Raw genomic sequence first — 26,073 nt, 5'->3', positions numbered from 1 at the left:
GACGTCATATGTGATGTGATATTATTTTAAACTTAAGGGTTTGGGTAAAAATACTCAACTCTCCCTTAGGCTACTGTAAATACTTATGTGAGAGGCAGTTTTATTTGTTTGTTCGTTTGTTTGTTTGACCTTGGACCATCATGAAAAAGTGAGTTCCAGAGGGCGCTGCAGGGCAATAAATAAAAATAATAATATGCATAATTCACTGAGAAGGGGTAATTTACGGCGTCCCCATTATTTTCTTTAACCACAAACCAACTCCAAATCACAACATTGTCTAGATTATAAGAATATAAATTACTTTCCATGTTCACTGTTAATCTTCAGGAATCTACATTTATGCTCACGTCTCATGTCGTGATTAGTAATCAGTTGTTAATTCATTAAAATGTGTCCTATTATTTTATTATTTGTGTTATGTAATGTCTATGCACATGCTTTTATAATTTGCCCACAATCTGAATTACCTGTTATGAATCCATATCAAGCCAAAAGACTTTTAAACTGTTGCAAATCCGTCCTAGTTGTGTTGCTGTGGTGACACTTTACGGCATTTTGATCATGGCGGTGGCGGAGTCTCTGAACGGTTTACAGTTGAGCACGGTAAATACTTGGCTTTAAATCATTTAAGACATAAATTCAGTCGCATGTCACGCGTTTTGCAGTATATTATGATTTCGGGAGGGAAATGAACATGCTGAGTATGCGTGGTAAACCCATAGATTCTGTGTTATCTACGATTTGATGATGAACATATTGGTCAGATACTGCATTTTGTTTACAGGGTTGTTGATCACGATCAAGCACGCAGACACGAGCAGATTCAACACCCGCTTTCACTGCGTTTTCTTCTTGTTTTATTCGCAACACGAGCTCTTATTGTTTAGTGTTAACATGAATAGTTTCTTGTAAGTTACTGCAGGTAAAACGAGCAGTTTTTAATCTGAATATACGAGGTGATGCTTTAGTAAGTTAGGTTTGTTTACGAATAAAATCTTTCATTTATCATTTTTATGTAGATTGTGTTGAATACGACACAATTTCACCAGCTGTTTTCACCTTTTCATGCAGACCCTTCTATAATCAGAATATACTGTTTTTATTTATTATTATTATTACTTGTTTATATTTGCTAAATTGATACTACAGAATGTAGACTTGCGCAATATAACCAAAATTTGCGTTTAACCATTAGGTTTTAATGCTTATTTAATTTTTTTTCTTAAATAACTTTTTTTAAGTTTATATTTGTAAGATGCGTAATTTGAAACGCTAGCTTAAGGGTTAAATTTGCAAAGACGTAGCAGAGATTGAAAGTATATTCCTCGCGATTTCTCTACCTTAAAATAGATCAGGATGTAGATTTTCCAAAAAAAAAAAAAAAAAAAAAATCTGACAGAAACAGGGGGAGACAGAACATAAATCAGCTTTCCTAATGTGTCATAATGCAGTTATGCCAGAGTTTCCTGTTTAATAATGCATTGCTTAGCACAGTCTTATTCGTTAGTCAGTTGACATGGGAATAACCAGCGGCACTGACCCTTGGTCCTTCTTTGACAGATCTTGCTGCACACAATGCGGTTAATTCATTCAGACAGGAGTAGAATTTATTTAAAACATTCAGTTTTATTGGTATGGATAGGAATGCACCACAGTTTTGATTATGATGGCTAGCGGTCAAAGGGCATTTATGATAGGTTTATCTGTGCATTAAGAAGCTCTGAAACGTCTTTGTTTGATTGATGCATATTATTACAGTGCACTTAGTGTACTTTAAAAACTGGGAATATCTTTTAGACATTGTAAAGATTCTGAATACTGACAGAAATAGCATGCTGTTCATGTGATTTGGTGTTTGAATATGAGCATATCACCATATATGAGCAATAACCACCAAAATTTACATGCATAATAGCTACCCACTTATTTATTCATTTATTAAAAAAAAAAAAAAGTATAAAAAATACTACAAATATAGTTTTAAAATGTTATATATTACTATTCTTTTATAAATATACAATTACAATTAAATATGTATTTAAATATAATATTATAATAAAGAAAATCTTCAGACTGTATTCAGGAGTTTTATTTCCTCTTTTTTTTTGCTTTGTGGAAAACAAAAGGATATATCTTTAGTTTACTTGTTGCTCTTTTCCATGCAATTGCAGTGAACTGAAGATTTCTTACATATTGCTCTTAAATGGTCTTTTTGAACTGAGGAGGAAGATTTTTTTACTAAAATAAAACTTTTGAGCACCTTTATTTCAAAATGTACAAGACGATTTTTTATTTATTTTTTAAATTCAGATTTATACATCATCTGATTGCATCATTCTATTGATGTATGGTTTGGGAGGATTGGACAATATTTGGCCGAGATACAACTATTTGAAGATCTGGAATCTGAGGGTGCGCAAAAAAAGTCATAATGAGAAAATGCAAATTGCCTCTAAAGTTGTCTAAATGAAGTTATTAGCAATGCATATTACAAATAAAAAAGTTTTGCAATATTTACAGTAGGAAATGTACTACATATCTTCATGGAACATGATTTTTACTTAATATCCTAATGATTTTTGGCATAAAAGAAAAATCAATCATTTTGACGCGTGTAGTTTTGTATTTTTGGCTTTTGCTACAAGTAAACCTGCGCTACTTATGACTGGTTTTGTGCTCCAGAGTCACATATGACTCTTTAATGTATTTAGTTTGTTATATAATCAATGCTGTTTCTCTTTTGCCATCAGAAATGGCAGGAAGATTCAAACAGAGGGGCTGCCATACTCCGCTATTTAGGGGAGCAAGTCCCTCTAATTTACTGTCTGGAGACGGAGCCACAACAAGGGGAGGAGGAGCGAAAGGTTGAGCAATGCCTCCTGTATCCTCTGGAGTGCTTCCTTTTTGGAGAAGAACCCTGTGTTGGCCTGCAGAAGCTCCAGCAATCCAACAGCAGCTCCTCAGCTCTGCAGTGTGGACGCGTCTTTAAAGAGGGCGAGACCGTCTACTCCTGCAGGTTAGACCAGAGCCCCTTTGATAATATATACAGTCATCGACTCCTATAGGAGAACATCAGCGAGACTTTCAGCTTGTGCACGGTCCAAACTTAACTGTTATTATAAATAGCAGAAAATAGTAATAATAAAGAATGTGTGTTTCCAAATCTTGTTTTTATATATGTATGTGTTTATTACCTGGAAGTATATATCAACCCAACACCAGTCCCCATGCTTTTCTGAAGTTGTTATGCTGAACTCTTTTATGTATGTCCCAGGGATTGTGCAATAGATCCCACCTGTGTGCTCTGCATTGAATGCTTCCAGAAGAGTGTGCACAAAAGTCATCGCTACAAGGTACATGCACTTATTACTTCTAATTAGTTTTTTTACTAAATCGTTTGTTTTTCCTTTCCCAAAATCTCAACCTTGTTCTACAAGTTTTTATTAGATTTTTTATTTTACCATTACCTGAAGTACCGTATTTTCCGGACTATAAGTCGCACCTGAGTATAAGTCGCATCAGTCCAAAAATACGTCATGACGAGGAAAAAAACATAGATAAGTCGCACTGGACTATAATTCGCATTTATTTAGAACCAAGAGAAAACATTACCGTCTACAGCCGCGAGAGGGCGCTCTGCTGCTCAGTGTAGTCTACAGGAGCAATGAACAGCATAGAGCGCCCTCTGGCGGCTGTAGACGGTAATGTTTTCTATTGGTTCATTTTCTCTTGGTTTGTTTCTCTAGGTTCATGTCAAATTAATTTTGATAAATAAGTCGCACGTGACTATAAGTCGCAGGACCAGCCAAACTATGAAAAAAAAGTGTGACTTATAGACCGGAAAATACGGTATTATTATGTTTATTACTGTATATGGTTTATTTATACGTATTCTTCATTTGCATTGCTGGCACAGATGCATGCCTCAGCAGGAGGAGGTTTCTGTGACTGTGGAGATTTGGAGGCTTGGAAGAGCGGACCCTGCTGCTCCCAACACGACCCTGGCACCTCAGTTTCTATGGAAATGGTACCGTTTATTTTCCCTTATCGAAGCAAAGATTTTTTTTTTCCATGAACACTATTGTTGAGCTAACTTCCTGCCTCGAGGTCAGAGGAGCCGTTCTGTCCATGCGTTTGTTAAACCCTTCCCTCCCTCTGTGGGAAAAACACAAAGTGTGTGGGAAAGTGACGCGCAGCAGGCCTGTGATGCAAAACCAGCTGGACTGCAGGAGTAGAAAAAAAAAAAGTAGAGTCTTTAGTAAGAGGGTTTGTCGTACAAGGAAATGAATGTACAAAATGCTTAGAAAGAATGAAAGACTATCATTAGTAGATTTTGGGTGTTGAAGGGTATATTAATTCATCTAAAGAGCGAGGGTGTTCTGATATGGGCTGGTTTCTTGCTGTGTGCCTGGATGGTCTGCTTCAGTGTTCTGTGAACTCCATAGATCCATCATGATAAGATCAGGCTCCAGATCCACACTCACTCATGGCCACCTTTGTCGGAAAACAGCAGGTGCCTTTTTGTGTTTGACAGCCTCTGGCAAGATCTAAACATACACATAGTGAACATGTATCAGCAAACATCATATCCTGCGCAAAGGGCCTGTCGTGTTTTATCATCTTTTTGCTGCTTGTCCAGGCTAATTAAGCTCTTTTGGTAGCTAGTCACTATTTTTGGTGTTTTAGGAGATGTTAGAGATTGTGCTCTTCTGGTGAAGTTGAGGAAACTGAGGATATTTAGTTACGCAGTAGACCTTTGGGAGCTTGCATTCTGCCAAATAACAAACAAAACATGCGTGTGAGAATAAACAGCAGTGAGTTCTTGTGAGGATGGGTTTGCTTATCTCTATGCAAGCCTACTTTCCCTAAAATAATAATAATAAAGCCATTTGAAAGAATTATAATAAAAAAAATCTCAAACCATTGTAGGGCTGTCAAATGAGTAATCATGATTAATCACAACCAAAAAATAAGTTTTTGTTTACATAATATATGTGTGTATGGTGTATATTTATTATGTGTATATATAAATGTATTTATATGTATATATTTATAATCATATAATCTATACATGCATGTGTATTTATATACTTTTTTAACTCCAGTATATACTAATGTTTAAAAGTAAGATTTTAGTAAAAAAAAAATGATCAAGTGACATTTAAAGACATTAATAATGTTACAAAATATTTATATTTTAAATAAATGATGTTCTCAGAACTTTCTGTTCATCAGAAATTGTGAAAAATACATTTCAGCTTGTGCAAAAAATATTAAGCCGCACAATTGTTTTCAACATTGATGAAATTGAAATGAATAATACATTAAATTAAATCAGTCATTGAAATCATTATTGATGTGAAACCTAAAGCTTAATCTTGATGATTTATGTCACTTTTTTTGTTATTATTATCATCATCAGTTTTGGAGCTAAACAGTTCCCGTCCTTTCCTTATTTACTTTTATCACATGGAAATGAGCAGCTGGGACATTTCACTAAATCTCTATTTTTGGGTGAATTAATATGTAGATGTTGGTATGTGAGTACAAATCAAGTAAAATCAATCTGTGAAGAACTAAAGATGAGCTGCCTCTCAGTGACAGCTGCTGTTATGTGTGTCACAGGATGAGTGTGTGATGGATCCAGGCCTGCGAGAAAGGGCTCAGATGCTGTTCCACCTGCTGCTGCGGTACACGACAGACATGCTGGTGTGGGAAGAAACCTATGAGCTATCAGAGGAGCTGAAGCCAAAGTGAGATATACAGAAGATGGAAAGTCTGAAAGAGGCTCCATCTTCATGTAAGAAAGTTAACGTTGTTTAATATTGTGTTCAGAGTGAAAGAAGACACCTACTTCTGTGTGCTCTACAACGATGAACACCACTCATATGATCACGTCATCTACACACTTCAGCGCGCGATCGCCTGTGACCAGAATCAGGCCCAGATCTACACTGCACTTATTGACAAGGAAGTGAGTATTCCACATAGTCTTAGTGGTCAGTGTATAGACTCTTCATACCTCATGTTCTCATGATTTCAGGGGCGGAAAGCTGTGAAGAGAGGGACTCTCAGATCCTGTCAACAAGCCAAGGACAATATCAGGGTAAACAAACTGGCTACACTCTTCAATCACACACATTTGGTATGCCTCTTGGACGGCGTATGTAGATGTCTTAAGCATCTTTCCATTTCCTCTGCAGCGTAACTCGGAGCACATTATCCAGATCCCATTGCGTGTGGAGATCCTTCACACTGCTGTAATGGCTCATCAGACCTTCGCCCTCAGACTTGGCGCATGGTTCCAGAAGATCATTGGCTACTTAGGTAGATGATTAGGAGCAGAAAAGTGAAGAGAGAACTGTTTTTTTATTTTATTTTTATAATAGTTCCGTTTTTAAAACAATATAGTATAGAATTATTAGTATTTTAATCATTAGCAGTAATACTGACAGTAATAAAAAATCCAAGAACAATAATTTAAATCTGATCTCATTTAAAAAAATAAATAAATAAAGTAAAATATATATATGTTTTGTGTGTGTGTGTGTGTGTGTACTATGTCCTTGCTGAGTATAGATATAGATAGATAATATACAAGACATTATTATAATTGTTACTTTAAATTGCAATAATATTTGATGATATGGCTATTTCTACTGGTCAAAAGAACATATATAACTTGAAGCAAACAAATGGATAATTTGGAGGTTGTGTTCTTGTCACTGCTTGTGTAGTTGGCCTCAGGGAGGTGTTCTGTCAGGTGGCTTTGGAGCCAGGTGCTGACAACAATCAACTCTGCCTGATCAGTCGACTCATGCTGCACGACGCCAAACTTTATAAAGGTCAATATTTCAATCTCTACCATTAGATTGTGCACTTTTTAAAACCCTGCAGACTTTTTAAAATCTGGTAAAATAGTCTTAAACCTGATTTCCTGTTACTTGTCCCCAGGAGCTCGCAAGGTTGTCCACGAGTTAATTTTCAGTAGTTTACTAATGGACACAGAATTCAAGAGGCAGTTTGCCATGAAATTCACAGAGGTAGAATTTCACAGCTGCTTATAATTTCACATACATATACATCATTTTAATGTTTGAGTATTAACGGGAGTATGTCATGTTTCAGCACTACAAGCAACTTCAGGAAGACTTTATCAGCGATGACCATCAGAGGAACATCTCAATCACAGGCTTATCTGTGCAGATCTTCACTGTTCCCACTTTGGTATGATGAACAACCTGTGATTTCTGCGCTGTGGAAAACACTGTCTGAATCACGTAATCCAGTCATTAAAATGGAATTTACTGTAAAAGGCAAAGGTGAAATGAAAATGCGATATGTAGTAGTGTCTCGCAGTGTTTTCAGTTTTTTTTTTTTTTTTAAACAATTATTTAGTGATTATTACTATTTAATGTAACCATTAAAGAGCCAGTAAGATGAAAATTCTAAGCTTCCTATCACTGTGTATAAGTCCTGTACATTAGGTTTAAATCCATCCAAGGTTAAAAAACATTGTCATTTTGTCAAAATATCATTTTAAAATTACCTCAATTCTCAGAGATCCCCAAACGGTTCGCGCGAAGCTGTTCAAAAGATTCAGTTTCCTTAAACCCCACCTTTCGGTAGCATACTGTTTTCTGATTGGTCAACCGACATAGTCAGGTTTGATTGGTTGTTCCGCACACAACTTCACGGTAAACTATGCGTTAGCATCTGTTTGGGGTGAACTATGTCTTATTCCTCTCACCGCGAAGCAAACAGTAAATAAGAAACTTGAACAGTCTCGCTGCTTTTTCTTCTGTGTGTGTATTCAAACCGCGCGCTTCAGTTTGAATCTGAATAGCGCGTTCAGCGCGGGGGTGTGGTCACATTAGATATAATGAAGGGAGACATGAAAAACTGACATCGCGTTGTTTTCATATGGATTACTTTATCACAGAATATCTGTTTTCGGCAGCACTTGTTTAGTTTTAAAGTAGACATGTCAAGCTTTCTATAGATATCTCTCTCATGTCTCTTCGTTGAGTATTCACGGAGTTACACTTCATTTTAATGACGTGTTTGTACATGACGATCAGCGCAGACAGGCTGCAGACAGCACACGTACTGATAAGATGCTCGGGAGAAAACAGACACATAACTTCATAATCATACTTCGCGTTGTGATTCGGAGATGCTCGTTGTTCTAAATAAAGTTGGTAATGAACCATCTTTTATGGCCAAACGCTTTGAAAATCCCGCTGTACTCACCGAGATTAGAAAAGCAGTCATCAGTGAAATATAGTGAACACAACAAGGATTTGTTGTACTTCTCTGGTATTGTGGTAAAAATGAATTTTAGCCATTGGTTCTTCTGATCTTTATTCTTTAGCAGTGAAAATAAAACAAACTTGCCCTTACAATTTAAAAATACACTGTCTCCTCGACATGATGCTATCACACCAACCAGAGCGTCTGTGTGTGTGTGTGTGTGTGTGTGTGTGTCTGTGTGGGGGGTGGGGCAGGTCAGAGTTCCGTTTCTCTCAAGACGGTAGGCGGAGATTATTATGCAAAGTGTTTCTAGTGACGTACATAGAGATGGGCAAAAGATTTGAAATCTATAACGACTCGTTTCAGCGATTCAGAGTCGACTCCTAACTTTAGAAGCCAATAACTTTATAAATCGTGTACTTTTTGGTTTAATTACTTTGCACATTGTTTACACAGATGGACAGCTACATCATACACTGTAATACAGGTAATTTTTGATTTCCCATCTGTGTGGCTCTTTAAAATGGAGTCCAGAAAAGTAATGGAAAACACAGAATTTTGTAATTATAAAACTAAATTTGAGAAAAAATAAATAAAATGTATTTCATGGGGCCTTGATTTTTGTTAAACTTTAAAAAAATTAGTTAAATTGTATAAGCTTCGTGATTTCAATTAATTTGACATGCGTAACAATTTGCTTAAACCATTAAACGCATGTCAAATTAATTGCGTGATTATAAACTCACAATTGCAAGTTAAAGTCCAATTTTGAGTTAATGGGGGGAGATTGATATGTTCTCAGAATTGCGAGTTTATATCTCACAATTTTGACTTTTTAACTCGCAGTTGCGAGTTTATATCATGCAATTCTGAGGGAAAAAAGTCAGAATTGTGAGATAAAAAGGGCCCTAATACATTATGAACTGCTTTCTGGTGCTTTTTGGAAGAGGACAGATTTTGTACTTTAAAGCATAAGTGCTTTCTCTTTATTTCTTTGTAGCATATGTTTTGACTTTATTGTACTGTAGCTACTATTTGTACTTGATGCACATCAATCTTTAGGGTTAAGAGTTTGCTGTAATTCTGTTATCATTTACTCACCCTCACATCATGTAATACAGTATCTTTATGACGTTCTTTCAGTGGAACACAAAAAAATATCCTGGGATTTTTTTTTATCAATATTATGAAAGTAAATGTTAACTGTGGCTATCACACTCTAAAATGTAAAATGAAAAAAAAAAAAGTATTTAGTCATTATTAATGCAGCAGTCCATCTAGTTCACAAACCGTGTGTAAATTGATTGATGAGCCAGATGTTATTCATTGCAATGGCATTAAAAATAACCATATTACTTAAAAGAATGCTAGTCCTTTTTTGTTTTATAAAAGAAAGAAAGTCTTACAAATTGGAATTATATGACGCTAATTATAAGTACACGATGCGAACTAATATTCAGGGAACTAACCCTTTAGGTTAATTTATAGGTTGAAGGTACATGTAAAGTTTTCCATCTCTGTGTCTCTCTCAGGCCAGGCAGCTTATAGAGGAGGGCAGCGTCATCAAGGTCATTATAGAAACTGTAATGGATATGATGAGGGCACATCTGGACAGCAGCAACCGCTTCCAATTCCAGGGCCACAACCCTGACAAGTTCTTCCGGGTTCAAGTTACCTTCCATGACCTCAGGTCTACACACAACCCTTGAATTCTGGAAAACAAAAACATCTCATTCAGTGGCTCAATGTTGATTGGTTCCATTTGGATGTTATCAGGTACATTTTAATCAGTAAGCCCTCCGTGTGGACTGAGACGTTGAGGGTGAAGTTCCTTGAAGGTTTACGCGTCTTTCTTCGCTTCTTATGTTGTATGCAGGTAAGACTCTCTCTTGGCACAAGGATCTTAATTTGGTTTGATCTGTAGCCTAATTGAATCACATTCTTTGGTGGCAGGGGATGGAGGAGGTGAAGAGGCAGCTTGGTCAGCACGTGGAGGTGGAGCCTGAGTGGGAGGCGGGACTTACCCTCCAGATGCAGCTGCGCAACATTCTGGCCATGTTTCAGGACTGGTGTTCTTCTGATGTGAGTCACAGCTAGTCAGGGGCCTTGCTTGTCTGCATTGCTTTGTTGGGGTAAAATACATACATAAGAAATAGGTGATTATGGAAAATGAATCAAATATGATATAATACGAATACATACAATCGATATACTTCTGTTGAAAAATATTTTTTATTTTATTTTTAATTCTATGCTTATCAAAAATGTTAAATAGCTTTTTTATATATAGTCACTGGCCACTTTATTAGGTACACCTTGCTAGTACCGGGTTGGACCCCCTTTTGCCTTCATAACTGCCTTAGTTCTTCATGTCTCCTCTGGCTCCTCCCAGTGTTCCTATTGCCATTTGCAGAAATACACCGCTCCAGAATGTTAAACTAATGCTGAAACAACAACACTTAAATTGACAGTCTACTTTTAAAGCCATTTCTGCTGCTTTACTGATTAGCTTCCAAATCTTGTTTATCCACAGGTTAATGAATGACCTGAAACTGTGACTGAGTGTGTGTGTGTGTTGTGTTATGTACCCACAGGAGAGGGTTCTGTTACTGGCCTTTCAGGAGTGTCACAGAGCTCTAATGTCCTGCACCAACCAGCCCTTCCGCAGCGAGCCGACAGACAGCTACATGTGCAAGCAGATCCTCCACGCACGGCCGTATAAAGTCTCCCAGGAGCCCGTCTCCATCCATCTGCCCGTCTCCAGACTCCTGGCCGGTTAGCAGAATTGTTGAATCCTTGTATCAGAAGTCAGACTTTTTAGGGTTCGTAAACGGTTTTAAAATGAAACAGGAGCTAATGTCTGTGGGATCCACAAAAATGGGGTGTTACATGGTTACATTAAAGAGAAGGTTAACTAATTTTCAAAAGTGAACATTGTGTCACACTTTATTTTAAGATCCAATTCTTGCTATTATCAAACCATTAACTAAAACTTTTGCCTCAATAAACTCTTAACTTGCTAATTATTAATAATTAGTAAAATAAATTATTAAATTGAGGTATTGGGTTGGATTATGGATGTTCATGCAGAATATGTGCTTTATAAGTAATAATAAAAAGCCACAATGTTAATAATTGGAATTCTAGTTAGTAGCAAGAATTGGTCCTTTATACTACAGTGTTTTTTATTTATTTATTTATTTATTATTATTATTCATACATTTAATAGTTAATTATATCACAATAAAAAAAATATTTTAAATAAAAAATATTTAAAAAATCATGTGAATTTTTATTTTTTTATTTATTTATTACTAAAAAAAACTTATTTTTTAAGCAGTTGTACTGCTTAATATTTTTGTGACAGCTGTACTTTTAAAAAAAAGAATTAATGACACTGTTTTATTAAATATAAATATTTTGTAACATATTTTTGTAAAATCTTTTATAAAACGGTTTACTATTGCTTTTCCTCGGTTTAATGCTGCCTTGAATAGAAGTATTAATTTCTTTCAAAACCGATAAAGATCTGTAAATCATTGGAACTCATGAAAGTGTGATTGTGGCTGTTTTATTCTTCTATTTTTATTTAGTATTAAATTTTTTTGGTGGTGGTCACTTCAATACTCTGTCTGTATCTGTTCTCAGGTTTATATGTGCTGCTGTGCCAGACTGGAGCCATCCAATACCTCCCTGACTTTGTGGATCCTGTGAGTATATCATTAATTAATGAGATGAAGTTGTAAAGTGTGAATGTCTTGTTCTGTGGTTTACAGTTGTGTGTGTGTGTGTGTTTCAGGTGCAGCTGAACTTCACTGAGCTGGCGGAGCAGCCTCTGCGCTGTGTTGTGCTGGCGGCTCAGGTGTGTGCTGACATGTGGCGCAGAAACGGCCTGTCGCTCGTCAGCCAGGTGAGAGGGTCACCAATTTGTAAAAAAAAAACATAATAAAAACATGAAAGTAGAGAACATTTGTAAATACAATAATTCGCTAGTCTCTGAAAAACCTAAATGTTCAAAATCTGAACATGGAAAAAGTCTCCAAATAAGCTGGTGGATCATCAACTGATGTTTCCAACACATCAATTGTTTCACTGTAACATCTTAAATATGGCACAACATGGCCTTTAATGGTTATTGAAGTTATCTAAATTGTATTTATTTTGAATGAATGTATTTATGTATTGTATATTGGAGGAGTGAAAAAAAATGCAAATATGTAACAGAATTAAATGTCCATGTTGTGTTGCGTCTTGAACATACTCTAACTTTTGCTGATGTTTTAGGTGTATTACTATCAGGATGTTAAGTGCAGGGACGAAATGTTTGATAAGGATGTTATCATGTTGCAGGTATGTCCTTAAAATCATAAATGTGTATGGAATATAAAAGAAAATACTATCAAATAAATAATATAATTATTAAATCAAGAATATATTCATTCAATTAATACAATTTTCTGTCCCACCACAGATTGCTGCTTCCAAAATGGACCCCAATCACTTCCTCATTCTTGTTCTTTTGAGGTTTGAACTCTTTGATCTGTTTAATGGCAACTCCTCCAGTAAAGATCAGGTGAGTAAGAGAAGGAGAGGTGAGATCAAGTGGAATATGTGTAGTTCTGTAGCAGCTTCTCCAAAACTGAGCAATGCTAATAAACAAATCATTTATATTGAAATAATAAATCATTTTTTGATACTTTTTGTCATTGATTATGGATTTTTACTGGTTTCTGTGCATTTTGTTCAACACACAGGAAGTACTGAAACAGTGGAACAGGTTAACAGAGGAGATGCTCTACCTGATAATCATCATTGCAGGTAAGTTCTGACTTTTTTTTTTTTTTGTCGTCATTTGCTGCCCGTAGTTGATGTGTTATCAGTTGTTTTATATAAATGGGTTGACTGGGGTCACTGCCTGTGTTTTGCCTCTGATATATATTTTGCATGTGAAATATTTAGGTGAACGGTATGTGCCTGGAATCAGTCATGTGACTAAGGAGGAAGTGACTATGAGGGAAGTCATCCATCTACTTTGTATTGAACCCATGGCACATAGCAGCCTGGTTAAAAGCCTGCCTGAAAATGTAAGCATTTTTATTTTGTTATATATATATATATATATAATTTTAAAAAATTTGAATATCATGGAAAAGTTCTTTTTTTTTGTCATTTAAAAAAAAAAAAAAAAAAACTTATATTCTAGATTAATTGCACACAAACTGCAATATTTCAATATTTTGCACTATTTTGTTTTAATACTTATGGTTATGACTTACAGCTTAGGAAAATAAAAATTTCAGTATCTCAAAAAATTTGAATATTTTCTCAAATATCAATCAAAAAAAGATTTACAAAACCCTTTAACTCATTTAACCATTAATTATACACTCAATACTTGGCTGGGGCTCGTTTTGCATGAATTAGTTGCAAGCACAGTAATATCATGGTCATCAAACCACTTGGAAGTCGTTTTGGCACTTGTGGGCATGTGCTAAAGTCCGGCTGCAAAATTAAAGCTTGTCAGCAGATGGAAGCATTAAGTGCTCCAAAATCTCCTGGTAGATGGCTCATTGACTTTGGACTTGATCAAACACAATGGAGCAACACCAGCAGATGTCAGAAATCATCACTGACTTAGGAAACTTCACACTGGACTTCAAGCAGTTTGGATTCTGTGGCTCTCCAGTCTTCCTCCAGACTCCAGACCTTGATTTCCAAATGAAATGCTAAATTTACTTTCATCTGAAAAGAGGACCGTGGACCACTGAACAACAGTCCAGTACTTTTTCTCTTTACCCCAGGTGAAATGCTTCTGACTTTTTTTTTCTGGTTCAGGAGTGTCTTGGTTCTAGGAATCTGACAGCTGTAGCCCTTTTCCTGAAGACGTTTGAGTTTGGTGACTCTTGATGCGCTGACTCCGGCTTCAGTCCACTCCTTGTGAAGCTCTTCCAAGTTCGTGAATCTGCATCTCCTGACAATCTTCTCAAGGCTGTGGTCATCCCTGTTGCTTGTGCACAATTTCCTACCACACATCTTCTTTCCTGTCAACTTTATATGAATATATTTTGATACAGCACTCTGTGAACAGTCAGCCCTCTCAAGAATGACCTTCTGTGGCTTACCCTCCTTTTGGAGTGTGTTGATGATTGTATTTTGGACAACTGTCAAGTCAGTAGTCTTTCCCATAATTGTGGTTGCATGTTCTAAACTAGCCCAATAGGATCCCAGAATTTATACTCAAAATTAATAAATCTAACCAAGCTCAAAATGGAATATTCTATTTTCTTGAGACACTGGATTTAACATTTTCCTAAGATGTAAGTCATAACCATCAGAAAAAAAAAAAAAAAAAAAAAAAAAAATCTTTAAATATTTCAGTTTGTGTGCAATGAATCTAGAATATAAGAAAGTTTTTTATTATTCATTTACAAAAATATATTGATTAAAATTTGTTTGTGTGTGTGTGTGTAACTAAGCTATGAACATTCTTTTATAGTTACTTTATAAACCTCTTTTTTATTGCATCACAGGAAAACCATGAAACAGGGCTTGAAACTGTCATCTCTAAAGTTGCCATTTTCAAGTAAGTACATTTCACCAAAGGTAGTTGTTTATACAAGTTATTTCAAAGTTGTTACACTAATATTTCTATGCAATGCGAAATGTACTTCACAATCTTTATTAAATGTGGCTTAGGAAACCAGGAGTGTCGGGCCATGGCTTGTATGAGCTGAAGAAGGAATGTCTGAAAAAGTTTAACCCCTTCTTCTATCATTATTCCAGAACACAGCATAGTAAGGTTTGTGATGCACCCATTATCTCATCCTCATTAAAATACAGATTAGTCTTTAAAAAGAAGGAAATGTTTATTTGTTCATATTAGGCAGAAGAGGCTCAGAAGAAGAGGAGAACCCAAGAGGGCAGCGATAAAGGTCCGTACTGATGTTAAATATCGTTATATGAGTCTCTTTGGAACATGAGTCGCTGCACATTTCAGATGATTAAAAAAGCCTTTTAACGTTTATGAAATTATATTAACTTCATTGATATGTATCAATTATATGAAAATAAATATGGAGAGGTCCTTTGCTGTATAGCTTCTACAATTGTGTATTTTATTTTTACTCTAGTGTTGTATTAATCATTTAAAAGCCAAGGCTAGAACTGCCCCATTTATGAATTTTAAATACAAATTTTTAAACCAAAGCATCACTGTTAGATGACATTACTGCACAGGGTGTGATGTGTTGTCACTCTCTTTTAGCCCTCCGTCCTCCAGTGCCCCCTCCCTTCAGTCCAGCGTTCTCAAACATAGTGTACCTGCTCTGCTGTGACGTCTTCATCCATATTCTGAAGAGAATCTTCCGTAGAGCAGCAGAGGACCGTTCCAACCGATGGACTGAACCCATGATCCAGAGGGTATGACTCTTACTCTCCTGCATACACCATTTCTCATTGTTTTTTGCTCTTTTTCAGTAATGTAAATGTAGTTATTTTTTAAACTTAAATAATTATAACATTTGCATTAAGAACATGTTTCTATTGCATGGATTCTTATTGGCTGTTGCTGTTTTCATGGTGAGTTTGTCTGATGTGAGATTTGACAAATGAGATTTTTTTTTTTTTTTATCACTTGTATTACTTTAGGCCCTTCACCTCGTAGGCCAGGCTCTACTGGAGGAAAAAACGCAGTTGGAAAGCAGCAGTACTGAAGAAGTGACCTTTGACTTTAGCCTGAAAGCACAAAGTAAGATCTCACCTCTTGTTTTTTCCTGAAATGGTGCAGACCCCGTCCTGCTGCCAGTTCCATTGATCTACAATGTCAAAGTTCAGACTTCATGGATTCAGAAAAAAAATCATGGATGAATTTGTTTGCTACAAATAGTAATATTATCAATCAAATTACAATACAGTACATTAAGTTTATGGTTTACAATAGATGCCTTCAAAGTATGCAGTGTTGGGAGGCTCCAGAAACTGCATGTTAAGAGAATCAGCATTATAAAGGCAATCACTGACATGACAAATAAACGCTATTTATGGATTAGAATACTTCTCTTTTGGTTCTTAGGCTTAGGGGTTTTTTTTTTTTTTTTTTTTTTTGCTCTTTCAGCAATTAATTAAATTTGTTTGTCTTTCTTTTTTGCATTTCTCTAATACTTTAACTCCCACTTTGTTTTTTGTTTATTTATTTTTTATTTATTCTTTTTCCTTTTCAATTACTTTGCCTATCCATTGCTGCACTGATTTTTACTTTCACTTTCTTTCTTTTTTATAATGTTGTATTATATCTGGTTTTTTTTTTGTTTTTTTTGATCTTTCATTCGGTTTTGCTCTTTCACTTTTCTTGGCCAATATCTTGGCTTCTTTTAGTGTTCTATTCTATTCCTTTTTTTACTTTCCCTCCTGTTCCTTTTCTATTCCTTTTTCTTTCTTTTCACTTCATCTCTGTTCACTCTTCCTCCAGTGATTTTATTTTTCTACTCATTCTCTTTTATTCTTTTTGTTTCACTTTTTTCTTTAAAACGGTTTCACTTTCGTTTTTCGTTTCTGTTTGTTGTAGGATTTTCTGGAGTGCAGGGTTTGTGCTTAACTATTTATTTTTTTAGTTTACTTGACGCTAGCCACGCATCCAGTAATTATTATTATTATTATTATTATTAATCCAGCAAATTATTTATATTATTATTTATATTTTATCAGTATATTGTAATTTTTTTGAGTGTTTAAACAAGTATTTAACAAAAATAATAATATTACACTTTATTTTAAGGTTTCCTTGTTATAGTGTAATTATACATTTAAGTATTGAGTAATATTAATGTACTTACTATATGGTTAGGGTTATGATTACGGTTTGGCTTAGGGTTACTTGCATGTAACTATGCATCATTTATTGTAATTATAATAGTAAGTACATGTAATGTGTGTAAAAAGGACACCTTTCTAACAATGAAAAAATACTTCTAGAGCAAGTAAGTCTTAGTTAATGTAAAGTTCAATATTTATAAATACATTATTAAAATCAAAAGCTGTATCTGTCCATATGTAATTGACCTGAGTTTTTTCAGTGTGTGTATATATATATATATATATATATATATATATATATATGTATATATATGTATATGTCACGCAGCCCTACTATTAGTGCTTTGCTGTTTATGTATTTCGATGTGTTTGCATTTTCAGAAACTGGTACAGAACACGGCAAATCTTTGTTCCACTTCCTGACCGAAATTAAGTCTTTACCTTCTCTGAAAGCTCAGAATGACATGATCTTGTGGAACTTACAGGTATGAAGGCCATTTGATATGTATTGGGTTGTTTAATTCATTGATTTGCTATTTAAGATCTGTATGTCTCTCCTCCAAGATGTTTGAGGTGGTGAAGTGTCTTCGAGAGAAATCCGGTCCTGTAGCTTCATTTTCTGTGGATCACAGCAAGCTGGAAGAGGTAATGAAACGGATGCGAACACAGAGGGTCTCCGTCACAGTGCCTCCTTGTCTTCGAGGTGTTTAAAGTGTGTGGTCTCTGCTCAGTGTGTTCAGGATAAAGAGAAGGCCGAGCACAAGAGGAAAGCTGAAGCTGCTAAAGCCCACAGGCAGAAGATCATGGCTCAGATGTCGGCCATGCAGAAGAACTTCATAGAGTCCAACCAGATGCTTTATGACAACGTTCCTGAGAGCTCGAGTCAGAGCGACACCGCCGCGTCTGTGGACAGGTCTGTCTCTCTTTTTCTTGTGACTCGCTATGTATTTATTTACTTTTGTTCTTTCAGTCTTTCTCTCTTGCTTTTGGTTTCTTTCATTTTCTCTTATATTTTTACATTTTTCACTGCTTTTCATTCTTTTGCGCTTTCAGTTACTTTTGCATTTATTCATTGTTGCACTTTTACTGTTATTTATTCTTTTTTATGTTCTGTTGTGATATAATTTAGTTCTTATTTATCTTTCCTCTCGTTTCTTTGTTCTTTGGACCTTTGTTTTCTTAAATTTTTCCCTTTTTGTTCTTTCATTTGTACCATTTGCCAGTTTCTTTAAATTTCTTTAAAAAATTTTTTTTTTAGCCTTTTCATTGAGGTCTTTCTTTCTCTCTTTTGCTTCTTATCTTCACTCCTTGCCTGTTCTTTATTTATTTACCAATGTTTTCATTTGTTTCAGTTTATTTCACATTCTCTACTATTTTCTTTCACTATTTTCGTTATTTTTTTCTTTTCGTTTTACTGATTTTCTTTCTTTTGTTCTTTTTATTACACCTTTTCACTTCCATTTGTTGTTTTTAACACTTTCCCTCTCCTTTCTTTTTTTTTTTGTTCCTTTTAGTTTTTTTAATCATTCTTTTTTTTCATTCTTTCGCTTTCTTTTTTGTGCCTTTCACTTTTTCACACTTGCTCTCAGTTCATCGCATTTATACTTTCACTTTATTTATTTATTATTTTTTGTTCATCTTTTACTTTACATTTTTCCAGTTTTTGGACCTGTCAGTATTCTAATCTCTCTTTTGCTGTTTAGTTCCTTTCACTGTTCTTTCTTTTGCATTTAAACTTTTTTTATGCTTTAATTTTTTTCCGTTTTCCCACTATTTCATTCTCCTGCTCTTTTGGCCCTTTTACAGTAACACCTGCGAACACCCTTCAAATGTCTCTATGTCTAAGTCCACTCTCTGTGTGTGTGTGTGTGTGTGTGTGTGTGCAGCTTGAGGATGGATGTGGATGAGAGCAGGGTGGCTGTGGGCCCTCAGCAGGGCGTTTGTTCCACAGACTGGGAGGCTCAGATCTGTATCCTGTGTCAGGAGGAGCAGGAGGTTCAGGCTCAGGCACCAGCCATGGTCCTCACAGCATGTGTGCAAAGATCTACTGTTCTCACCCAGAACCGTGGAAAGACACTCTCCCCTAACGGTGAGTGATGCCTCATACTTGACCTCTCAAGTACCTTTATTATGATGATAAGCAGGAAGTGTTGACACTAAGAATGTATGAATTCCTTGCATATTTTCTGATGATTTATCATTCATTTAAGATTTCAGCTACCGTGATACTGAATCAGACAGCTTTCTCTTCTTTCTTGTAAACCAGTAGGCAGCTATCCCCTGTTCATGCCCCCTGATCTGGCTGTGGGAACACACACCGGCAGCTGTGGGCATGTGATGCACGCCACCTGCTGGCAAAAGTCAGTCAATGCATAAATTGTTACATTTGGGATGCTTAAACCAAACCAATCCACTCAGCCTTTACATCTTCATGTCTTTTTGCTGTTTGTAGGTACTTTGAAGCTGTGCAGAACACCACTAGGAACCGGCTGCATGCAGATCTGATCATAGACCTGGAGAACGGCGAGTACATGTGTCCGCTCTGCAAGTCCCTCTGTAACACGGTCATCCCACTGATCCCTGTGGAGCCCAGCAAGCTTAACTAGTACGGCACCATTCCTAACCTTTTATTATTTTTAATTTCAGGTGCTTTCACTGAGATAAGTCAAATCTCAATACTTTTTGTCTCCCTTTCAGTGAGAGTGCTGAGTTAGTTGGTCAACATCTCACTCTGGAGCGCTGGATTCAGATTATGTCTTCTCGGATCAGAGGGCTGAGAGGTACATGGCAAACGGGTGAGAGTCCAAACTGATTTGTGCTTCCTGAGTTTCATTGTCAAGATACTGTCTCTTAAATTCAGATTGATTTGTGTGTGATTACAGACAAAAACACTAAGGAAGCGGCGAGGGAAGCAGCGGCAGTTTTTGATGAGAGTCAAGCTGAATTCCGATCCATTCTCAGTTTTGGAGTTCAAGAGTCGTGAGTCTCTAAACAGACAAGTCTTTATTTAAGTCAATATAAAATAAAAATGTAAATATATGCTTCTGGTCTAGGGCTGGGTGATATACCAGTAGACACTTTTGACCGGTAGAAATTTGTCAACTAGTAGAGGTTTAGGACTATCATCTGTATCACAGTTACACGCTCATGTGACATTGCTGTGCTACATTGTGATAAAAAAAATATAGTTTGCACTTGCTTTTAAACATTGCAGTTAAAAGACAAGTGAGTATAAGCCTTTGAAATGCAGTCTGCATATATATATATATATATATATATATATATAAAATCTGGATCTCCATGTCTGCCATGCAAATCAACTGTTCATGCTCATCTGCAGAATAGATCCCTTCTCTCCACTTTCCCTAATTGCCGATTTTTATTTCTAAATATGATGTAAACTCTGTTTGTGATCAGGCCGAAGTTCTCTCGCAGTATCACAGAGATGTTGGGGGTCTGTGGGACCACCGTGCACAGGGTGGGACTGCAGACCGCTCCCAATGACCTGTGCCCGTACGTGCCCGTCATGTCCTGGAACACGTGTGCCTACACCATCCAGGCCACCGGTAATGATCTCCTCCTTTGACTTGCTCAATTGAGTTAATTCATGTGAACGGTATGTCGGCGCTGTCTGAATGTAGGCAGTCAGTCTTGTAATATTGTCATGTGTCGCCTCATTAGATTTCTCTCTTTCTTTAGAGAATATGTTAGAGGAAGAAGGGAAGCCTCTCTTTGGATCCCTCCAGAACAGACAGGTCTGGTTGGACTCTGCTGATATAGGTCATACAGCACACCGTTTAATGTGAGATTGATTTCTAAATTGATTTTCTTCTCCAGCTGTCTGGACTCAAAGCATTGGTGCAGTTTTCCGCCGCTCAGAGGCTGAAGAGCAGTCAAGCTGTCATTCAGAAGCATTTTGCTGATATGTTAGCAGGTATGTCATGTTTAGAAGAGGGTGGATATGATTGATCGTTTATTCATGCAGGAATTCGCTCAATTCTCTGTCTCTTTCTAGTCCTGGTACCTGTTCCTAATGTAGAAAACACACCATCAATATTAGAAGTGGACTTCTTTCATCTACTGGTGAGTGTCTTTCTCTTTACTGGGCATTATAAAAAATAAATGATGTGATTTTCTATACATATGCTTTTATCATAATCTAGGCTAGCCAATCTAAGTCAATACAAATTTTTGTGTAATTTTTTTTTTTTAACAATAGATTCGTTGTTCCACAAATATAGAGGTGTGTATATATATTAGTGCTTTCAAACGATTAATTGCGATTAATCACATCCAAAATAAAAGTTTTTAGTTTACATATGTTTGTACTGTGTATATTTATGTATGTATATATAAATACACACACATGGTATATTTTTTGAAAATATGTACATGTATTTACACGTGTATATAGTTATATTCATATAATTTATATTATATATAAATATTTAATATATAAACAACACATTTTTCTGACATATATAAATACAAACACATGCGTGTGTGTGTATATATATATATATATATATATTTATTTATTATAAACACTACACACAAATATTATGTAAACAAAAACTTATTTTGGATTAATTGTTTGACACCAGTATTATATACATCATATGTATGTATTATATATAAGCATCTGCTAAATAAGTAAAATGCTAAATGAATGCAAGACATATAATTAAAGACATAATTTATAAATCATATAAATGATTTTGCCTGGCACATGATAAAACAAAAAAGGCTTATAGACTTTTTTCTAAGTAGGGATATCTAGAAACCTCCCGAATGGCCCTTTTGTATATTTAGCGATTTATTTGTATTTTTATAAATGTATATTGCAACCTAGCATTATAGTTGTGACTTGTGCACAGCCAAACGCCACTAACAACTTCCCCTGAAAATTTAAAGTGGTCATATGATGCTCTTTTAAAGATCATTATTTTGACTATTTGGTGTAACATGTTGACATGCTTTAATATAAAAAAAAAAACACATTATTTTTCAAATACTGTACATTATTGTAGGTCCTCTATGCCCCGCCTCTCTCAAACACATTGTTTTTTTCTACAAAGTCCCTCCCTCCGACAAGCACAGTCTGCTCTGATTGGCCAGCTGACCCAGTGCATTGTGATTGGCCGAACACAGCAAGCACTCGTAGGAAATGTAACGCCCCTTTCCATAATCACGAGCTTCATTTTTCAGAATAAATGTGAAGACCGTTGATAATGTCCTTAGTCTTACCATCAGTTCAAGCCCGAAAGGGGAACAGAGTCACATGACAGACACAGTGATTTGTGTTTCAGTACACAAGTCAATTAAAACCGCTGACTTCACTGAGATGTGACGATGTCTCTCTCTCTCTCTCTCTCTCACTCACTCACTCACTCACTCACAGATGTGCGCGCTCACACACACACACTACATGGAAAACTCTGCATTTGAAAAGTCAGTAGCAAATACTTCAACTAATAATAAAACACACATACAGTAGCTGATTCAGAAGCACCAGATTGTCGTAGCAAAGTCAGAATTACCTCCTCTCCTAGGTTCACAAAGCAGTTGGCTATAGACCCTTTTACAGTTGGTAAACAAGGTGACGTATTTGTGTGGGCGGGGCTTAGCTGGAGGCAGAAAGATTCCCCTCAACACTCGACACAAACGGTAGCCAGCAAGTTTTCTTAGCTTGTTTTTTTTAACAGTGGCTGGAGAAAATCTGAATATATCTGCTTTATCTGAATATTTAAGGTCACTCACTGTCCGGGACCGCGATAATTATTTGAAAAAGTTAACTTTATCGGACGGAACCAGATTGGTCGACCCGTACACAATCACTCATTGGATGGACGATCTGACAGGATTAACGTTACCTCCGATTGAGTGGCCTGACATCTACACTTACCTGATAGAGAAACCGAGCGTGTAAAGTAAAGATAAACTGAGGTCGTATAAATCCTTAAATAAAGACTGACATTACAGTAAAATTATTATTAAGATGTAAATATTTTCTAGAAATAAAAATTCCGAAGACTGCAAATTAATTATAAACTTTTTGTATTTATTCTTTCTTACCCTGTTCTTTAAATTCCGGTCACAATTAATCACAACAATGTATATAAAATGTTCTCCGTCGATACTGGCAACCAACAACACAACAAGATGACATTTTAAGCTCCTTGAGTAGCCGACCCTGTGTTGGTTTGTATTAGCCGCCTCCAGTTTTCCGTTTGTTTTGCCTCCAGCTAGCGCCGTGACGTACCTGTGACGTCCGCGCAAAAGGGGTCTATAGAATGCATTGCTGTTCTGTTGTAAGTAATCTTAAAGATTCCTAAATGCATCTACTTTCAGAAGGCCAAATAAAGAGCTTTTGCTTTCACTGAGATACACACAGCATCTCCCTGAAATGACCGCTTTAACACTAACTGCGGTTACTGAAACCACGCCTTCTTTTTTTGCGTGAACATTTGGGCGGCATTATGCAAATATTTCCACATAGTGATGTAGAGATGTGGGGGGCGTGTTTGAATGAGCCGTTTTAAGGGGGCGTGGCAGAGTCTTAACTTTTATAAAGAATATCTCTGCAACTTTACAGATCTTCTTCATGCACCAACAGCTTGTAACACTCCAAAGAGAAAGAAAACATTTTGATCTCATATGACCCCTTAAAAAAAAAAACCTTTTTAAATGCACTTAGTTTTCATTTTCAAGCATTAGTTAAGTCAGAAGAAGGTTATTGAAGACTTCTACTCATTTGTGGGACTATGTGTGTGATGTTCTGCTCAGGTGGGGCTGGTTCTGTCCATCCCAGCGTTGTATCAGGAAGAGGCTGTAGACCTGCAGCCTTCAGCAGTCAGCACAGCGTACAATCAACTCTACCTGCTGCACCTGCTCACTATGGCACACATGCTGCAGGTCCTGCTGGCCTCACACGGTAAACACACACACTGCCAGAGTCCGATGCAAACTCTAAAGTATAACATTTTGTATGCATAGCGCTTATTTCCAATAATATTGTGTGTAGATTGTGCTGTAATAGGAGGGCGGGGGGAGGGCGATGAGGCCCAGGCTGCAGCCGAACTCTTCTCTATTGTGTCTCAACACACAGACCGGTGAGTTTAAATGCGAGTCACACAGGGAAAGGCTTCCGGTTTTTCTCTTGCGGTCTCTCAATGTCTCTCTGTTTCTCAGGTTAAGGGCTGGTGTGACTGGTTTCTGTGTAGAGGGTGTAAAGAGAGGTGTGCTTCCCTTCCTGCGCTGTGCTGCACTGTTCTTTAATTGCCTTACTGGAGTGCCCCCTCCAGAGGAGCTGTCCGGTACTGCAGGTCGCTACACTTCAGATGTTCTTTAAACATGCCACACTGCTATGACATGAAAACATTTGAATAATGGATGTGTATTTTAATTGTCTGTCATTGTACACATAGTAATTGTGCGAAGTACTGCATGTATATAAATCTAACAGTTATTAATCATAATTCTTCTTCTTCTATGCAGAATCACCTGAAAGTCAGCTGCATCTGTTGTGTAGTTACCTCTCTTTGCCCTCCAACCTGTTTCAACTCTTTCAGGACCACAGGGATGTTGTAACCACCTTAATAAAGAGGTACAAATAATTATAATAGAAGTAATAAACAAAAAATGCTGTTTGGTTTTTTATTATTAACAGCATTATTTTCATTATATTGTTGCTGCTGTTTAATTTTTCTTGTTGTTACTAATACGTAATATTATAATTTTTTGTTTGATTATTTACATTATACTGTTTAAGATAAATGTTATGTTATTTATGTCTAACTATTATATTATAATAACATTGCTAAAACAACTGTTCTTAATATTTTTGTTGTTTATTATATTTATTTTTTGTCACTATTATATTATAATAACTGTCATTAAAAATGGTTTATTATTATGTTAAAATATTGTTTTGTTTATAAAATAGTAAACAATAATATTTTAAAATTAAACCTAAAAGTGGAATTTATTATGTTATTGTTTTTTTATAATAATGATCATCCTCATGTGTCATGTATTTTTGTTTTTCAAATTTTATAATAATTATACATAATTCACACATCAACAGAAAAAAAACTAAAGCCATAGCTTATTTTACATAGAAGGATGATTAAAAAAAAAAACAGCTACAGATTTTATTTATATTAATCGATTAACAGTTAATAATAATTTGAATTATTTATTTTTTTGTAGTAAGATATTTGTTAGTATTAAATATGTAAATATATTTTCATTAATATTAATATATTTATTATGTCTTCTAATATTAAGAGCTCCCCTTTATCATGGTCAAATCGCTGAATTGTATGGCCTCTCGTGGCTTATTGTTTTCTTTAAGACAGTAAATTCCTAATTTCTGTTTTTCTGTGTTTCAGGTGGTGTGAGAATACAGCCATATCCAAAGCCCTCAAAGGTGAAATGCAGATCATCAGGTTAGACGCCTATTAAATTATCCTGTTTGATCGTATACACACTTCCTTTTTAATAAAATCAATAATTTTAATGGAATTCCCCACCTGCTGTTCAGGTATCCTCATAAGAGAAACAGGCTAATAGATCTTCCAGAGGACTATAGTGTGTTGCTCAATCAAGCAAGTCACTTTAAGTAAGTACTTTTAATAAAAGATTGCCTGTAATGTCCATTATGTGAATTGTATATTTAGTGCCGATTAATCGGACGTTTCCTGTGGCTTTCTCTCTTCGCTCATAGATGCCCAAACTCATCAGATGACGAGCGAAAGCACCCGACTCTGTGTCTTCTGTGTGGGGTCATGCTGTGTGCACAGAGCCCCTGCTGTCAGGAGCAGCTGAACGGGGAGGAAGTGGGCGCGTGCACGGCCCACGCCGCCATCTGTGGGGCTGGAGTGGGAATGTTTCTCAGGTGAGAGGATGACAAGAGAAAACATTTATTCTATGGCTGTATCTGAAATCACACATTTATTAGTATGTGTTTAAAACAGTAGGCAAAAAGTAGCCGAATTACCTACTAGT

General features: G+C 36.1%; 1 protein-coding gene across 3 annotated transcripts in view; it reads left to right on the top strand.

Moving 5' to 3' along the window:
- The window catches only part of LOC127976172 (E3 ubiquitin-protein ligase UBR1), a 33,559-nt gene that overhangs the window by 4,750 nt on the left and 2,736 nt on the right, over positions 1–26,073 (top strand). The window contains exons 1-45 of one of the 3 annotated variants that reach the window (XM_052580408.1): positions 520–603; positions 2,751–3,016; positions 3,275–3,353; positions 3,917–4,027; positions 5,626–5,753; positions 5,836–5,974; positions 6,044–6,106; positions 6,204–6,327; positions 6,738–6,845; positions 6,955–7,043; positions 7,129–7,227; positions 9,786–9,943; positions 10,030–10,129; positions 10,207–10,335; positions 10,848–11,028; positions 11,902–11,963; positions 12,053–12,163; positions 12,538–12,603; positions 12,725–12,826; positions 13,008–13,071; positions 13,213–13,337; positions 14,784–14,836; positions 14,950–15,052; positions 15,137–15,185; positions 15,518–15,672; positions 15,901–16,000; positions 17,446–17,549; positions 17,629–17,709; positions 17,796–17,977; positions 18,951–19,153; positions 19,334–19,424; positions 19,517–19,669; positions 19,762–19,859; positions 19,947–20,043; positions 20,482–20,630; positions 20,764–20,819; positions 20,902–20,998; positions 21,080–21,147; positions 23,851–23,998; positions 24,089–24,176; positions 24,256–24,389; positions 24,562–24,670; positions 25,458–25,514; positions 25,610–25,687; positions 25,793–25,963. In XM_052580408.1, the coding sequence (XP_052436368.1) occupies positions 562–603; positions 2,751–3,016; positions 3,275–3,353; positions 3,917–4,027; positions 5,626–5,753; positions 5,836–5,974; positions 6,044–6,106; positions 6,204–6,327; positions 6,738–6,845; positions 6,955–7,043; positions 7,129–7,227; positions 9,786–9,943; positions 10,030–10,129; positions 10,207–10,335; positions 10,848–11,028; positions 11,902–11,963; positions 12,053–12,163; positions 12,538–12,603; positions 12,725–12,826; positions 13,008–13,071; positions 13,213–13,337; positions 14,784–14,836; positions 14,950–15,052; positions 15,137–15,185; positions 15,518–15,672; positions 15,901–16,000; positions 17,446–17,549; positions 17,629–17,709; positions 17,796–17,977; positions 18,951–19,153; positions 19,334–19,424; positions 19,517–19,669; positions 19,762–19,859; positions 19,947–20,043; positions 20,482–20,630; positions 20,764–20,819; positions 20,902–20,998; positions 21,080–21,147; positions 23,851–23,998; positions 24,089–24,176; positions 24,256–24,389; positions 24,562–24,670; positions 25,458–25,514; positions 25,610–25,687; positions 25,793–25,963 (4,970 nt within the window). In that variant the 5' untranslated portion in view covers positions 520–561. Of the gene's footprint in view, positions 1–519; positions 604–2,750; positions 3,017–3,274; positions 3,354–3,916; positions 4,028–5,625; positions 5,754–5,835; positions 5,975–6,043; positions 6,107–6,203; positions 6,328–6,737; positions 6,846–6,954; positions 7,044–7,128; positions 7,228–9,785; positions 9,944–10,029; positions 10,130–10,206; positions 10,336–10,847; positions 11,029–11,901; positions 11,964–12,052; positions 12,164–12,537; positions 12,604–12,724; positions 12,827–13,007; positions 13,072–13,212; positions 13,338–14,783; positions 14,837–14,949; positions 15,053–15,136; positions 15,186–15,517; positions 15,673–15,900; positions 16,001–17,445; positions 17,550–17,628; positions 17,710–17,795; positions 17,978–18,950; positions 19,154–19,330; positions 19,425–19,516; positions 19,670–19,761; positions 19,860–19,946; positions 20,044–20,481; positions 20,631–20,763; positions 20,820–20,901; positions 20,999–21,079; positions 21,148–23,850; positions 23,999–24,088; positions 24,177–24,255; positions 24,390–24,561; positions 24,671–25,457; positions 25,515–25,609; positions 25,688–25,792; positions 25,964–26,073 lie in introns of those variants that run through there. The other 2 variants (XM_052580406.1, XM_052580407.1) reach the window with 2 other exon arrangements.

The sequence above is a fragment of the Carassius gibelio genome, chromosome B17 (genome assembly GCF_023724105.1).
Source record: "Carassius gibelio isolate Cgi1373 ecotype wild population from Czech Republic chromosome B17, carGib1.2-hapl.c, whole genome shotgun sequence".
NCBI classification, from domain to species: domain Eukaryota; kingdom Metazoa; phylum Chordata; class Actinopteri; order Cypriniformes; family Cyprinidae; genus Carassius; species Carassius gibelio.
Note: the sequence above shows the minus strand (reverse complement) of the source record. Positions and strands in the feature narration are given on the sequence as shown.